Source organism: Sorex fumeus, unplaced genomic scaffold, assembly GCF_029834395.1.
Source record: "Sorex fumeus unplaced genomic scaffold, SorFum_2.1 ptg000063l, whole genome shotgun sequence".
In the NCBI taxonomy this organism is placed as follows: Eukaryota; Metazoa; Chordata; class Mammalia; order Eulipotyphla; family Soricidae; genus Sorex; species Sorex fumeus.
In genome coordinates, this window is record NW_026606120.1 from 34,355,081 (window position 1) to 34,372,322 (window position 17,242).

Consider the following 17,242-nt stretch of genomic DNA (forward strand, 5'->3'; position numbering starts at 1 on the left):
AACCTGACTGTCCAGTGGCCTCTGGAGGATGGTGGTCACCAGGCCGCCAGGGGGAACAGGCCAAGGCATGAAACCTATTCCCATCTGGAGTGGCCCAGCACCAGTAACCTACTGCAGAACAGGACACATTTCTGCCAAAAGCCTTTGGATTCTGAGATTCATTTGAGTCTCTGGGATTATGGCCGTTAAGCAGCTTGATTAGGAACCAAGAGGGGCCATGCCTCCAATGATATAGCTGAGCTGGAGGTGGTTTGTGGGTGTGTCTCCCACATACCTAACTTTTGCCGTTCACTTTCTTGGTAAACTTTGCCCCAAGTTTTTGGGGTCTGGCCAAAGGCACAGCAGCAATTTTGGGGTATCTGAAAGCCTGACGGTGCCATCAGGCTGCTGATGCACTCACCTCACAGGTACAGATTGACCTGCTGGCAGCACCATACCCCCCAATATTCTGTAGTTTTAAGAAAAATTTGTAAATGGAATATTTCATCTAGACACATTTTTTTTTTATGGAAGTGATTGGTTTTATTGGAGTCAGTGAATATTAGATAGGAGACAACTCTGTCATGGTGACAATTTTAAAATCAAGCTGCATACCAGGCAGTGTCATTGTTTCAGTGTTACAGTCCTCTTACACCATTGCAAAGTACATGGACACATCTGTTTGCTTATTTTGTAGTAAATTAGCATCATGTTTGTTTAAAAGTTTTTTCTTTGGGGCCAGAGAGATATACACTTGGCTACCCCCAGTTCTGTCTGTTGCACCACATGCGGTTCTCCAAGTACCACCAGGAGGTACCCCTAAGTACAGCACCAGAGTAAGACTTGAGCACCCCACAAAGTAGATCAGTAAAAAGGATAGAAACAATAAAAGGGTTTTGTTCTTTTTAATTCCTTGCTATATGATTGGTAGATAGTAAAAACCACAGTGTTTCCTTTTAATTCTTTTTTTTCCATTGAATATTGAATCACCATGAGATAGACTATCACAAAGCTATTGATGATTGGGTTTCAATCATATAATGTTCTGACACCCGTTTCTCCACCAGTAGCCCAGCCACCAATCTCCTTATTCCGCCCCCCCTCGCCTCCACATCCTCCCCCAACACACATACCTGCCTCTATTGCAGGCACCTTTCTTTTTTCTATCTCTCTCTTCTGTGCATTATGGTTTACAATAAGGTACTAAGAGGTCATCTTGTTTGTCCAGGGAGTTCCATATTTTTATTGGGAAGGTACAGCTGGAGCAAGCTTTTTAAAATTGGGTGGCGACTTTGGGGTGTGGATATGACTACCAAGGCGCCCAGAAGTACAGGGAGGTAGGAGGAGGTAGCTCATACCAGGTCCGAGAAAGCCTGAAGATTTCAGTCACAAAAACTGCATACCCAAATTTTCAGCAGGTTAATATCTTGGCGAGTCCGTCCTGAGACAGTGGAATGTGGCCAGGAGCATGGTGGTGATTTTGGATTATGGGAGCAAGTGGCTGCAGGGGGCCCTGTTTGGGCAGGTGCTGGACTAACCTGCCCCACCTCCAGGGTGCCCTGGCTATTCACCCTTTCACGGGTCCAAGCTTAACTTCAGCTTTTGATCTCTTTGAGATTTATTTATGAGTCTCTGAAGCAAGGTTGATAAATGAGCTTGTATGGCTGAGCCAGAGGTGGAGTGTGTGCTTGGCTCCCACATGTACCTAACAGTGACTCAATAAATATTAAATTTTTTAAAATTAAAATAAATAAAATTTTGCGGAAGTTACTGCTAGCAAGCTATTATATTTCTTATACCGTACTATGTGGCATAACTCATTTTTTGGTTTAACTGCTTTCTCTTTTCTTTCTGCCCATTTTAAATGACTGTGTTTTGCAGGAGAGTCTTATTGATGCAAGTGAAGACAGCCAGCTAGAAGCAGCAATCAGAGCCTCCTTACAAGAGACACATTTTGATTCAACACAGACAAAACAGGATAGCCGCTCAGATGAAGAATCTGAATCTGAACTTTTTTCTGGCAGTGAGGAGTTTATATCCGTTTGTGGTTCTGATGAAGAAGAAGAGGAGGTTGAGAATCTTGCCAAATCCCGAAAGTCTCCCCACAAAGATTTTGGGCATAGGAAAGAGGAAACCCGAAGGCCCCTCACAGAGCCCCCAACTGGAACTGAGTCTGGAACAGCCACGAACCACCAAGGATTGCCAGCTGTGGATTCAGAAATATTAGAGATGTCACCTGAAAAGTCACACGGGGTATTAGAAGGCAAAGATGTAAATGGTGAGTGTATCCTAGACTTGTTTTACTTTAAAAATTAAGGAATCTGTTTATTTAAATTGATTATTCTTTATATATTTTTTTCTACTACCATTGTTTTTTAGGACCAAAAGCACAGCTGATGTTGCGATACCCAGATGGGAAAAGGGAACAGATAACTCTTCCAGAGCAAGCCAAACTCCTAGTAAGTATATCTTAATGGAGGTGTTTGCCCCAAAGAGAGACTGGATAATTGAAGTTAGTCTGTTGAGGATTGCTTGATGATTTTTTAAAATGTTAGGTATTAGGAATTTAATTTGCCCAATAAATGGAAATGTAACTGATGAATCTTAATTCTGTTTTCTTCTGGAGCCATCTTAGGCAAATCATATAGGACCTATCCTTTCTTATGTTAAGATTGCCTAGAATAGAAACCCATCTGATGTAATTACCTGGAAAGGGAAATTGTGGTTATATATAGACTATAATGGAACTTCTGGATTTCTTAGTAGTTGAAACTACAAAGTGGTTAATAACTGACTTTATTATCCTGGAGCAATAGCACAGCGGTAGGGCGTTTGCCTTACAAGCGGCCAACATGGCCGACCCGAGTTCGATTCCTCCGCCCCTCTCGGAGAGCCCGGCAAGCTACCGAGAGTATTCGATATGCCAGACACAGTAACAACAAAGTCTCCAATGGAGATGTTACTGGGCCCGCTCGAGCAAATCGACGATCAACGGGAGGGCCTTTACCTTTACCTTATTATCCTTATTTCTCTCACAAGACATGTTTGGTTTTTTTCCCTTGTATCTATTTCACATCATTCTTCTTTGTGTATAGTGTTTTGGGTTTGTTTGGGGAGTTGTTTGATTTTTGCTCAGCTTGTACCTGGTTCACCCTGTTGATGCTGAGGCCTTTTCCCATGGTTGTTGGGCCTTCTTTTTGTTCCTCAACTACTGGGAAAGAGAATGATAATGACTAGTTTCACCTAGGCTATAAAATAATCGTCCTTGGGGCAAGGGCCCATACCTGTTCATTTGCTGCGCCTGGAGATAACTGATGCTGAGTCTTGAAGACTGTGTGACTAGAATATAACAGGTTGTCACTGCAGTGCTGATATTCAGACAACATCCTGATGTAGTATTGGGAAGGAAATGGAAGATATAGAGCAAGTTTAGCTCTTGTTATTGAGATCTTTGCCTGTGAAGCTAGAGGAAGGAGTGAGTAACTTGTATTCAGAGAGGAAAAGTTATTAAGGGAAGCATCTGTGAAGCAGCACACATTAAGGATACCTTTAAAAGAGGATGAATGGTAAGTGACATGATTTCTTAGCTAAAAAGGGATTCCATGAACAACTGGCAAGATTGACTGTGGGTGGAATAAAAGACATACCTTCACTGATGAAAAGGTTTTTGAAAAAGCTGGAAAGATAGTATAGGGGTGAAGGCACTTACCTTGCGTATTGCTGATCCTGTTCAACCCCTAGGATTGTGGTCCTCCACACCACTGGAAGCACAGTGCCTAATGTGGCCTAATACTCCCCCACAACCAGAAGAAAAGATGCAAAACTAATAAAATGTTTTTAAATGAGTTATTTCATAGGAAGTAATTCAGCTAATTTGTAGCTGCAGTAGTAATCAGTCTGTATATTTTAGTAGCACTTAATGGCCATAAATTTTTGGATACATTGGCCAGAAAGAGATTTCAGGATGTAAGGCTCTTGCTTAGCATGTAACCAATCCTGGTTCAGTCCCCTAGGTATTATAAAAGGTAAAGGTAAAGGCCCTCCCGTTGATCGTCGATTTGCTCGAGCGGGCCCAGTAACGTCTCCATTGGAGACTTTGTTGTTACTGTGTCTGGCATATCGAATACTCTCGGTAGCTTGCCGGGCTCTCCGAGAGGGGCGGAGGAATCGAACTCGGGTCGGCCATGTTGGCCGCATGTAAGGCGAACGCCCTACCCGCTGTGCTATCGCTCCAGCCCTAGGTATTATAGCCAAGGATTATTTCTGAGCACAGAGCTAGGAATACGCCCTAAAAACAGCCAGTCGTGGCCCCAGCTCCTCTTCACAGACTTTGTCTCCCCTTCATAGGGGGATGGTTCTATTATTCCTTTTACAGGAGTAGTAAGCTTTGATTATTTGAAGCTAATTTTCTGTTTGGTAGGATAAAAATGCGTGTTGGAGTCAGAGAATGCATCAGGTAAGATAAAATTACCTTACACGCAGCAAATCTGGGTTCAATTCTGGGCACCATATATGGTCCCCAGGGCACGGTGCCAAGAGTGATCTTTGAGCACAGGCAGGAGTAAACCCTCTGCACTGGTAGATGTGGACACACACAGGTAGGGGTGTGTGTGTGTGTTTCCTTCAGTTGCTCATTTATTTCCATCTAATGTTTTTGTCTTTCTTCTAATTCTTATAGGCTTTGGTGAAGCATGTCCAGTCTAAAGGATACCCAAATGAACGTTTTGAACTTCTCACCAACTTCCCACGAAGGAAACTCTCTCATCTTGATTATGACATTACGTTACAAGAAGCAGGCCTTTGTCCTCAAGAGACTGTCTTTGTACAGGAAAGAAATTAACACCATGGCCTGACCTCTCTCAGCCTACCCCTTTTTTCCCTTTTCCTGTGAGATACTATGTCAATAGTACACATTTTTGGCTCATAGCATCATAGAGCCAAAGTTGGGCAAGCAAGTCACCTACCTTCTCTTTTATTTCTTATTCTCTCCTTCAGTCCGTCTTCCCCTTGCCCCTATTTTCTTTCCCAAATTTTCTTATTTTTCCTACTTTTCTCTTCCTTACCTTATCTTATGACCAAATGGAAGCTTAAGGAAAAAACCTCCTCATACTGGCAGCAGGAAATGTTTGTTCCAATAAGTGGTCTCTTGCACTCTTTTTGGGGATCAAGTGGTATTACTCCTCAGAGTCCTTTGGTGAAAGAATGGCTAGAGTTGGAATAAGAGCAGCCTCCCATTTTTGTAAGCCCAATTTTTAGTAGTGAGAAATTCTCTGACACACCTGTTGTTGTTAATATAGGAATATCAAGTAACAAAATATTTGTGCTTTTGTTTACATGAAAAAAGTATCTCTTAAAATTATTGCTTATCATATTTAAATTATTTTCAGAGGATTCTCATCGTCCCCACTAAAATTATATCTGTGTTGTATATTCTTGACAAAATAAGTGATAAATGTAGAATAGCATAGGGTGGCTTTCAGTACCCTAGCCTGAGACAGTTTCCTTCATTGTTATTCTGTAAGCTGTATTGATCCTGCTAGTCCTAAGAAGGACATTTAATGATCATATTTTGGTGACTGTAACTGGAAGGTTCTTGCTGTTTTTGCCAGTATAGCATATTTTGTTTGGTCCTTCCATTATTTGGGTCCACAAGTGATCTATAGAAAGGCAGCTAGTCAATAATCATGCAGTACAATAGCTTGTAGTTTTAACTACTGTGATTATTGATTGTCTTTTAAAGTATATGAACGTATGTCTCAGGTGGTGGGGGGAGGGGGAATTTACAACTGAGAGTTGCTAACCATGTTCCTTTGGTTAGAAGTAACTATTTTTTTTTTTAAACCCCTGGTTGGAACAGTCTTTAAAAGTCTCTGACTAAATAATCCTAATTCCTCATGCTGTTTTCTTACAGAGAGTGTAAAACTGAAAGCCTCTCCAAATAAAGGGAAGAACTTTATATAAATTCATAAAACAGCATTTAGAAGGAAGGTGGGGAAGATTACCAATAATCTGTAGATGTGAATTTTTTCTGCAAACAAAACCACATTCAAATTGTAGTTGGTAAAAACTTTTTCAGTATTAGAAGAGATCATCTTGCGCTTGCATAGTACTATTCTGCTTATCAGTTTTACTGTTATGCTGAATTCTTACCTTACTTTGAGCTCTAAGTAGAATAATCTGAGTGGAGTAGTCTTGATTCTGGTGGCAAAATCAGTATCTCAGAATCTTATTATAAAACTGTAATGGAAATGTAAATGTCTTGTTAATGGAGGTTTATGATTGATTTTTCTACTTGAGGAACATAATCACTATTGCTCAGAGACCTTTAAGTTTCCAGGTTCCGATCAACATTAAGAACACTCTTTTGGCAAGTAGGGGGTATTAAAAAGTGTTTATGTGTTGTTCCAGTACACAAATAGAGAATATGGTTCTGAATAGTTGGATTTTGAGGCACCCTCCCTAAAGAATAAGTTATGTATCTCCTCAAGGAAATCATGGAAAATTCTGTTTATTCTTCAGTGAGTCCTTTGAATTAATGTTCTTACATTTTTTTCCCCAAGTCTGTGTAAGTACCTATGTATAAGTATATAATTGTATAAATATTTATAAATATATTTATATAATTACAGTTTCATTTATACTTGAGTCAAAGTTCTCTCTTTAGATTTGTGACTAAGTAATACCACTTTGGTGTTTTTTCATAGGCTCTCAAAAATTAACAGCTTCTGGTTTATTGAGGAAACATGGTTTTCATATTAATTCCTCATTATTATCTCTGAACTTGAATAATATACTTGCTGTCTGAGGAATGGAGCTGTTTGCTATCAAAGGTATGTTAAAGGATAAAAAATCTTGGTAATAGACAAGGTTAGAAATCTAAAATTTACAGGAGGCGTAGGGTAAGAAATGAATATGTGCCCAGCTTTGGTGCTGTAATGGTACCCATCTCCAGTCCCAGCAAAGTCACAGCTAAAACCCAAATTTATCAAAACTGTAAAGGCGATTTTACTTTCAGGACTCTGTTTCATTCTTTTACCTAATAGTTTCTCTTTATTGAACATATTTAGAGAATCTGAGATGTGTTCATTAATGACAGAGTATTTCTTCTCTATATGCTCAGTTCTGGCATGTCCAACTACAAGAAACCAAAGTGACTTTTTCAACTTAGATTACTGTGGGATGGTGAAGTATATGTAAGATGATTTAAGTGAGCTCTCTGTAAGAGATATGGAGATAATGCTTGAGATACTTATCCAACTTAAGTATAATTGGACTATTTAGAGTAAAAATGTAGAGTATCTTATTTTGAGGTAGGAGTGTAATTATCCTGAGCTTGATATTATAGAAGCCCTTGGGAGAAGAATTATTTATTGTAAATGGAAGAATAAATGAGTATTGCTTTACTCCAGAACTTCATCCATTTAAGGAATATTCATCCTTCAGTTTGTCTTATGTTCTCTGGAGATTTCTCTGCAGAGTAGCTTAAGTTTAAAGTAGTCATTGTATTGGAAACAGTTTGAAAGATTAAAAAATAGGGAGGAAAAGAACAGGATAGATTATAAGACAGATATAGGGAAATTAAAAACTACTGGGGTAAAGTGACAGGAAACCTCTTTTGAATTTGATTTAGGAAGGGACCAGAAAAGAGAGAGAACAACCAAATGAGAAAATAACAGCAGTCTTGAGTGATTAGCCTATAACTGGGTTCTTGGGGACATTTTATATTTTAACCTGCAGAATTACAAAAATGAGTTTTTTCCCCATTTTTCTGGATAAGAAAATTGAAGTTCAGAAAGCCAATTTAGAACGACTCACTTGGTACCCATTTTATTTTACTCCAGTGCCGTAGTCTCCCACAAAGGGAATTAATTTGCCCGAAATGTTTGTTTCTATTTTTCATTTGATTTTGTTTTCTTAAAGCTGTGGGATTTGCACCATGCCTTTACATTCCTATTTACATTATGTTTTAGTGACTGGTTATTGATTACTGTTAAAAACAAATGTACTGATGAAAAGATGAGAAAAAAAATAGCTATGTAACCAAGGGTAATATAGGGTGAAAATGAATAAGGATTTTCTTTCTTAATTTTTAGAAAAGATATGACTATCTAAAAGATATGGCTATCATCCATACCAGCCATATTATTGAACCTTCTTTGTATACTTTTAAATCTTGCTTATAATTCTACTTCTTTGTAAGTCAAAAAATTATTTATTGAGTTGTTTGTCAAAGTTGTAAAATCTTGATCTAGTTCTCCCTGTTTAATACAGTTGGTGAGCTATACTATGAGATCATTGGGGAGTATGTGAACATTTACCTTTCTGGAACTGAAGTGTAAAGATTAGAATGGGAAGGTATAGAGTTCAGTTTGGGAAGTCTTCACATAAAAATAAAACTGGAAAGTGGTAACAGTATAGCTCAAATTCTCTGTGACTCACCTTGAACAACTTTCAGATTTGATGTTTATTATGTAAGGCATACCCAGGTACCCATTCAGAAAGGTTATTAACCCCAGAACTGAAAATTGTAGCTAGCATAATCTCACTTGGACTCTTCAAAAAAAAAAAAAAACAGAGGGAGTTACTAATTAACTGAGAAGGGAAGGAAAGATTTTATTTCTCTACCCAGGAAAAATTTACATACAGAGTATATATATGATATGCAGAAGGGGCACTGTATATAGGTATAAGTCTAATAGCTCTGCTATCATTTCAGAATTGACTAAATAACTTAAAACTGTTAAGCAACTTATTGTTTTAAAATTTGGCTGTGGTGGGAAATTGTGAGGTTAAGAATATCATTAATACCATAGAAAAAATGTAAATATGCCTCTGGAATTGCAGGCCCTTACAGAAACTCCAGGAACCCGTGATACAAACCATTAAATCAGACTTATCTTTTGAAGTCCTTTCCACTCCAAAATTTCATGCATCTACTCTTTTATTTTAAAATACCCCTAAAATTTTAAATATACTAACTAGCTTCTTTGCCATTTTTCTGTGTCTGGGTCTCATTTGTCACATAATTTTTATCTGACTTCATCATGGTGCTGTAATCTCAAAGAAAGAGTGTATAGTAATAGTTTTAGAACTAGTAAGTATCATTTAAGTATAGTTCACTAATTCTAAAAATGTAATGCTGTGATTTAAATTAGTGTGGAGTGACCAAAAACTAATTAATGAGAAATAGTTCACTGACACCAGAGTTAACTTTCATTTTAATTGTGTTTTTAAAACATTGTATTGGCTGAGCAATTATTAGGAAACTGATCTGTGAAAATTACAACATCTGTACTTGATTTTAACAGAAACAGCAATAATCCCATTGGTTGACTTCTAAAAATGTTCCATATCCCATGAAGTGCATCTCTTGCTCTCGCTCCTTCTCTCTAGCTCCCTCCCTTCGCCCCCACCCTGCCTTCCTCCTTCCCCTGCTCTTTCAGTTTTTCAGGTTCTCTTTCTTTCAACTCAGAAATAATTAATTACTCGAATTATAGGATGTAAGTTGATAGTAACAAACTTCTGTATAAAACAAAATGGGAATAGGAAAAACCATCCCTTTGATCAACATAGCAATTTTCCAATAATACAAACCTTAATGGAAAAGGCTAATTGAATACAGCTGTGTGTGAATTTTTTTTTTTTTGCCTTGCCTTGTTTAGCATTTGTTTTTTTTTTTTGTTGTTTGTTTTGTTTTGCTTTTTGGGTGACACCCAGCAATGCACAGGTGTTACTCCTGGCTCTGCACTCAGGAATTACTCCTGGCAGTGCTCAGGGGACCATATGGGATGCTGGGAATCGAACCTGGGTTGGCCGTGTGCATGGCAAATGCCCTACCCGCTGTGCTATCATTCCAGCCCCTAGCATTTGTTGTTTTGCCATGAAACTTAGTATTCCATTGTACATGTTTTAGAATAATAACAATGTTTTATCAATACTAAAATTATCACTAGAAAATATCGAGTCAGTGCACAGAGTTCTCTTGTATAAAAGTTTGTCATTTCAACAATGATTATTTTGCTCTTTGACTTCCCTGTGTGAATCCTGCTAGAGAGACAACTTTAGAATCTATTTGTTTTTGTTTTCTTTTTTGAAAAAGAAGTTATCATGATCTTAGTAGCTTTCCCGTGAAATCAGCTGATGCCAAATTAAGATATAATGTTGAGACACTTAAGTAGAAAATCTTTTCAATCTACTTTATCTTGCAGTGGTTTTTTTTTTTCTGTTGTCTTTGACAGTCTGAAAGTTTTATCAGAAAATTAGTCTGTTTTCAATGAAATTGACTATGTTTAGGAATTCCTTTTCTAAGTGTCATTAAGGGAAATTTTTATTTAGACATCATTTTTATAGGCGTATTCTCTTGGAATCCTCTTATATCAAGTAAAGAATAGCAAGCTCCATGGTACTTCTCTCTCCCCATCCTTTTCAGCCACTAACTTCATTGTATTGCTTAGAATCTCAGTGATTCTCATCAACATGATCACTTTTGGTACAGACCTTTTTTTGCCATATGACCTCAAGGTAAAGTTGGGTAGTCCAGCATGAACTGTAGTTAAAACAATTTAGCGTTTCTGTAAAATATTTTCACAGGGTAACCAGACTTACTTGTAGGGTTAGAGATACAAATTCCAGTGGTATTTTCCTTAAGAATAACCATATGTATAAAAATGAGAAGTTACATTTTAATTTTGTGTCAATGACAGGTCTTTTGATTTTCTTAGAATTTCTTTTATAGAGATCAAAATACCCTAGAAGGGACCAGAGAGATATACAGTGGGTAAAGGGTTTGCCATGCATGTGATAGCTCTATGTTTGATCTGGGCACTACAAAAGTGATCTTTGAACCCTGCAGTAAGCCCTGAGCACAGTCAATGTGGCCCAAAAACAAAACAAACCAAGCCTTAGGAATAATAAGGTCAGTTGAATTTTAAAATAGGGTCAAGCTCATAAGCTAGACTGACTATACAAAAACATTAGCCTCCATCAAAGGACATTCTTAATCTGTGACTGGCCAAATGTGAATAATTTACTAAACATGGTGAATAAAACGGGAAATAATTCAAAGGCGTAGATAAATACTAACTTCTTCCTTAAAATCTATATCTGGGCTAGGGAGATGACTCAAATGGGTGGGGATTTGTCAGGAGTGGTCCCTAAAGGAGGGGAAAAAGTGTGTGTGTGTGTGTGTGTGTGTGTGTTTGTGTGCTGTTAACACTCATGGATTCTCTTTGATTAGGGAGAGGTTCTTGCTCTAGAACCATTCTGTCGTTCTGTGTGTTTTCCTCCAATTTGCATTTAAGAGTACTTGTCACCAGGATATTTTTCAAATTAATGGTTTTGGAATGTTGATGCTCAATTGGATATCTGGCTGTTTTCAACAAAGCGATTTTATAGTATTCTTTTCTCAAACCTCTGTGCTCTTTACTGTGTGTCAATAAATGATGTGAAGGTTTTTGACACTAATCTTATGCTTTTAACAACTTCATTGCCCTACAAGTTAAACCACACATGGGTAACCATTGCCAGAAAAACCCTGTTTACTCATTAAAATAAAGTAATATGTGACCTCCATTTTTCAGTTAATGAGTAGCAACCTTATTGTAAGGTCTTCATATGTTACCATTTTGGACTGGGCCGTTTTCCTGGGTTGGTCTCTTCATTTGGAAATACTGTCTAAAACACATGCTGGGAAACAGAAATAAAACTCTTAAGATAATCCTCTAGAGTTAGATACAGAGAAGTGAGTACCAGTTGATGCTAACCTGATGGACTTCGAGGGGTTTCCATCCAAGCTTTAGCATGAATTTGTTAGACAAAGTTTCATTTACTCCTTTAAAAATCTTTTTCTGGACTAGTTTTTCTTTTGACTGTTCACGATGTTTAGGCATCTGGTGGGTTCTTGTTGTTGCTGTTATTTTTTTTAAGACCTGTAAGAAATTAAGTTCTTTTGTTCTTGGACCACACCCAAATGTGCTCAGGGTGTCTGCTCTATGCTCAGAGATCACTTCTGGTGGGGTTTGGGTGACCATATATGGTGCCAGGGATCAAACCCAGGTTGTCCATGTGCAAGGCAACATACTATCTTACCTACTGTACTATCTTTCCAGTTCCCCAAGTCCTTTTTTTAGTAGGTATTGATTGTTCCATGGAATTCTAAGTAGTGTTTATTGACTCTGCATGCTTTGTATGAGTTTTGTTTGAACTATGTTTTAAATCATTTGATATGTCCAGTTCTGTCATCTGTTTACTAATTGTGCTTTTGTGTATATGCTTGTGTGTGTGTGTGTGTGTGTGTGTGTGTGTGTGTGTGTGTTTCACGGTATTTCTCAAACTTCACTTCCCAGTCCTGTTCAGGGACATCAATCAAGAAATGAAATTTGTTTGGGGATATGGATGGGAGTGGGTTGGGGACTTCAGTGAGATCAACTCCGGGTATTTGCTTTAACATGATACTTAAGCAGTTCCTAACAGCATTTAGAGATTCCCTGGGATGGTGGTATACTTAAATTACTCTGATGGTCTTAGTGAGATTTGCATTCTTAATGCAGAGTTGGCTCTAAATTTAACCCATAATGTTAGTATCTTATTGATTCTAAGAAGATACTGAACAGAAGCAGTGTTTCAAATGTAGAATTTCTGGCAGGTGCTCCCTAAAATGCACATCTGTTTGTCACCTTAATGGGCTTTTTACACCATAGTGTTAGGAGTCATTTGTTTCTATAGCTTATCTCAGAAGTGGAAAGAAAGCTAGCTAGCTTTTGGACTAGTGAACAAGGGCAGTTGGATCATCCAATAATTTTTTTTTATTTATTCAATACACATATGAGACCCTCCTGTATATTTAGTAAATGATGATAAAGGTGCTAGAGCAAGCCTTAAATTTGAGGCTACACAGAGACCATAGAAAATCTAAATTTTTAGAAGAAGAAAAGCATGCCATTAGATGAGCAGAACTGTAACTGCTGATTAAAACACAATGGAATTTCTGCTTGCTCTAAAACCAGGGAAATCTTAGTTGATGGTCTTCTGATTTGGCTGTACCAAATTGCAAATATTCTTGCTGTGTTGTACCCAGTTACTTTATTCTAAACTTGAATGGGGGCGTGGGGGGTGGGGGGAGGGGTAGGAACTGTTGGGGTTGGGGAGGGAGGGGAGTGGGATGATAAGTCTTTTGAAGACGTCAGCTCACTGTGCTGAGAGAGGGACCAGTCTCAAGGAAACCTCTAATCTATAAATTCAACTGCTGCATTTTTTATGAATACATGTAAATGTACTATTGTAATATTTGATCTTGGAAATAAAAACAAAATCTTTTCAGTATTTTTGTGTTACTTTTTTTGTCATATAAAACTATATTACTTTGAGAACTGGAGGGGTTAAGGTGGTTGCCTTGCAGCCCACCAGCCCCACTTAAAGTCCCCAGTATCACATAGGATATGCCAAGCACAGCTGGAGGGGTCACTCCTGAGCAGAGAGCCTGGTATAATCCTTAAGTATTGTCAGGTGTAATCCCTTGTGTGTGTCCCCCCCCCCAAAAAAAAAACCCACAATTATTTCAGTAATACAACTCAAAATGCCTTTTCTCCTAGTTCTATCTTGTTACTTATTACATAGATTCATTTTGCCTAGGAACAGACCTGTGACTGGGGAAGTGAGAAAGGTACCTCAAAATAAAAGCTTGCCATAGTGCACTCATATTTGGGAGACAAGTATTTATTAACAAAGGTTTGTTTATTGTCCCATTCACAAGAGTACTTGCTCAATTGTCCTGGTAAGTGCTCTTTAAATGTTAGTATGTCAGTCATTGGACTAGCTAACTTTGTTAGATAAGTAAGATTCTGAGCCAGAGAGATAGTACAGAGCACTTGTCTTGCTTGTGGCTAACCCATGTTTGATCCCTGGTGCTACATGTTCTCCTAAACCCATTCAGGAGTAAACTGTGAGCATACTGAAGGGTGACTCAAAATTCCAGAGAAAAAAAAATCAAGACTTGTTTAGGAAACGGAGCATCTAGTTTTTAAGACCAGTAATAGATTAGTGACTAAGGACTCAGCGTAAACAAGTGAAGGAAAATACAATGAGAACAACCAGTATATATGACTATATTATGTTGTAGAAGTTAAGATTACTGTCAGATTTACACTAGTCCTAGTAATCAGTTTATTCAAATTCTCTTGTAGGTCTGTCCCTCCTCATGCTTAAGCAACATATCTTCTTAGGACTTACCATCTTTCATATCAAGATTTTTTGATATTTGGAGGTGGGCTTTCTACTGAGCACAGCTGAGAGTGGCCCCTATTAAAAAACTGAAAAAAAGAATATAGAATCAGTTTAGGGACTGGAGCGATAGCACAGCGGGTAGAGCATTTGCCTTGCACGCGGCCGACCTGAGTTCAATCCCCAGCATCCCATATGGTCCCCCGAGCACCACCAGGAGTAATTCCTGAGTGCAGAGCCAGGAGTAACCTCAGAGCATCGCCGGGTGTGACCCAAAAAGCAAAAAAAAATACAGAGTCAGTTTAAATATTGTGAGTGGGGGAAGAAGCAGGGCACTAGCTCAGAGGTCTGGAGTACGTGCTTTGTGTGCAGGAGGCTCAGGTTTGACCCTAGTCTATGGTCCCCTGAACCACCCCTGGGAAGGATCCTCAAGTTTATAACCAAGAGTAAAACAAAACTGCCAAGAGTAGCCCAAAAACAAAACAAAAATAAAAAGAAAAGGAGCCAGACTATTCTGCTTAAAAGGAGGAGTTGGAGAGTTAATAGTCTTAGTCCTGAAGGATGAAGGGAAGTCAGCTCATGTTAAAAATAAGAATAAAAGTGGCCAGGGAAAGTACAATAGGTAAGGTGCGACTGACCTGGGTTTGATCCCTGATGCTTTGTATGGTACCCCGAGGAAACCAGGAGTAAGCCTTAAGCATATTAAAGCAAGTAAAATAAACAATAGTTTAACTTAATTACGTGAATAAAGAAATGAGAGTGCAGATGCTCAGAACAACAAGTTGGAGAAAGATTATCCTGTCATCCTGTGCACATTTTGTACAATTCTAGCACATTGATGTCCCCCCACACACACACACACCCATCTCCCACAACATTACCCACCGCCCCCTCTAGCCCAGATTTCAATGATCTTAATGTGTTTCTTCTTGGGGCATGCTCTTTGAACCTGAGTATCTTGAGAGATCTGGCTCTCAAATGCTGCTAAAAATACCTTTTAGCTATATGAACTTGAATACTGCTAGTAATAGTAAAAATGCAAGCCTCGGTTTCTCATTTGTATTCGTGGGGTTCTTTTGGGTTTTATTTGGAGGTGGGGGGTGTGGGTTACACACCTTAGGGCTTACTGGCTCTGGGCTCAGGAATCAATTGGCGGGTTTGGGCCAGGGATCAAATCCGGGTCAGCCACATACAATGTAAGCACCCTGCCCACTATATTAGGCCCAACCCAATTTTTCTCAATTGTAAAATGATTTCTGCCTTACATGTTTATTTTGAGAGTTAAGTATGATACATGATGTCTGGGCTGGAGTGATAGCACAGCAGGTTAGGGTGTTTGCCTTGCACGCGGCTGACCTGGCCAACCTGAGTTCGATTCCTCCACCTTTGATTCCTCCGCCCCTCTTGGAGAGCCCGGCAAGCTACCTGTAACGTATTTGATATGCCAAACACAGTAACAAGTCTCACAGTGTTACTGGGCCCGCTTGAGCAAATCAGTGAATAATGGGAGGACAGTCCTCCTGGTCTTCAGTTTAGCTGAGCAAAATTCTTTGCAAGAGAACTTCATAAGTATTAGTTGAAGCATTTTGTAGTTTGATAATTAGAATGATTGACATATAACTGACAGATACCACTTAGATTCTTAGGTTTTATTCTAAAGACAGGCATTCTTATATGCATAGAATTTATGGAGCAAAGTGAAGTACTTTATTTGGTATACTCCTTAAAGTGCCTGACTTCAGTTTGGACAGATAGTTCAGTGGGCTGAGTGCATGCTTTATTTGGAGGCCTGGGTTCACACCATGGTACCCTGAATTTTAGCAGGTGCGAACCCTCAGGACCAAATCAGGAGTTAGTTGGGTTAGTGATGTTGGGTGTAGGTCTTAGTTCTTTAAATTTGTTATAATCCAGTGATTAATCTTAGAAACAAGACACGTCTAGAAAATACATGCTTGGCAATAAATCATTTTATTAAGACAAGCTTACTTAGTCAAGTCTGATCACTACCATGAGGCCAGGTAAATGCTAACTAAAGTATTTCCTTTTAACAGATGTTTTAATAATCTTAAGATTAACCTTTATGGTCCCCCAAGGACTGACAGGAGTAATCCCTGAGCATCTTTTGAGTGTGACTCAAAAAGCGAAATCAGAACAAAACAAAATTGACCTCTATTACAGACACTGATTCTTGTGATCATCTTGCTATGTAGTGCTATTTCTAGGGAGAAGCAGAGTGTGAGGGAATAAATCAGAATGGACCTGGGTAGGACAATAATTTGCATAATGCCAGAAAAGACTTCTCAAGCCTTAAAGACTTTGGGAGACAGATGGTGTTTTATTCTGGGAAATGTTATGGGCATCTAAGTGGAAACTGAGCAAGGCACTGGAAGTTGGGAAAATGAAATTCGTTGGAGGAAAGGAAATGGAAAAAGATTACAAATCAAGCCAGTTGTCCCCAAGACTGATTACCTTCTTTTTGGGTGGCTCCAGCTTCAACTGCCGCTGACTTAAGAGTACATTCCCTTAATTGGAGTTAGAATACAAGGAAGAAAGGAGATGTTGAAAGAGCTGCTATTTATACCAGTCTACTAAAGAGGAAGTTGTTTTTTTCCCCTCTATTAGCATAAACCTATAAACTTCAACCCACTCAAATTAGACCAGTCTCCAACATCATACTTCAATTGTTCTTCATCTTCAATGACAAGCACTTGTGTCCTTTTTATTTGACTCTTAGGCAAAATTAAACATAGGTTAATACTGGAGCCTTCTAGAACATTCTTGCTCTTGGACCCCTTGGCATACTACTATGGTGTTTCTTCTCCTCCATTGCGCCTTTTTATATTGGTGATCTCTCAACTCTGGGTTCTAGGTGCTATTAACTTTCTCCCTAGGTGACCTTGTTCTTTCTCCTGCTCTTCTGAACTTTATCTGTAATGCTAAAGATTTCTTAGGTCTCTTAATTTCAGTCCCTTTCTTTCCCAAGCATCACACATGTATCCAACTTTCTGTACTACTCCCACACTTGAAAGTATCAAGGTTAGTGTAT

General features: G+C 38.6%; 1 protein-coding gene across 3 annotated transcripts in view; it reads left to right on the forward strand.

Moving 5' to 3' along the window:
- UBXN7 (UBX domain protein 7) overlaps nucleotides 1-17,242 on the forward strand; it is a 98,660-nt gene that overhangs the window by 76,031 nt on the left and 5,387 nt on the right. For 2 of the 3 annotated variants that reach the window (XR_008794242.1, XR_008794243.1), the window contains exons 9-11: nucleotides 1,861-2,257; nucleotides 2,359-2,438; nucleotides 4,658-6,809. Coding sequence is in view for 1 of the 3 variants with exons in the window: in XM_056127298.1 (XP_055983273.1) it covers nucleotides 1,861-2,257; nucleotides 2,359-2,438; nucleotides 4,658-4,819 (639 nt within the window). In the remaining 2 variants the exon portion in view is untranslated. Of the gene's footprint in view, nucleotides 1-1,860; nucleotides 2,258-2,358; nucleotides 2,439-4,657; nucleotides 9,137-17,242 lie in introns of those variants that run through there. The other variant, XM_056127298.1, reaches the window with a different exon arrangement.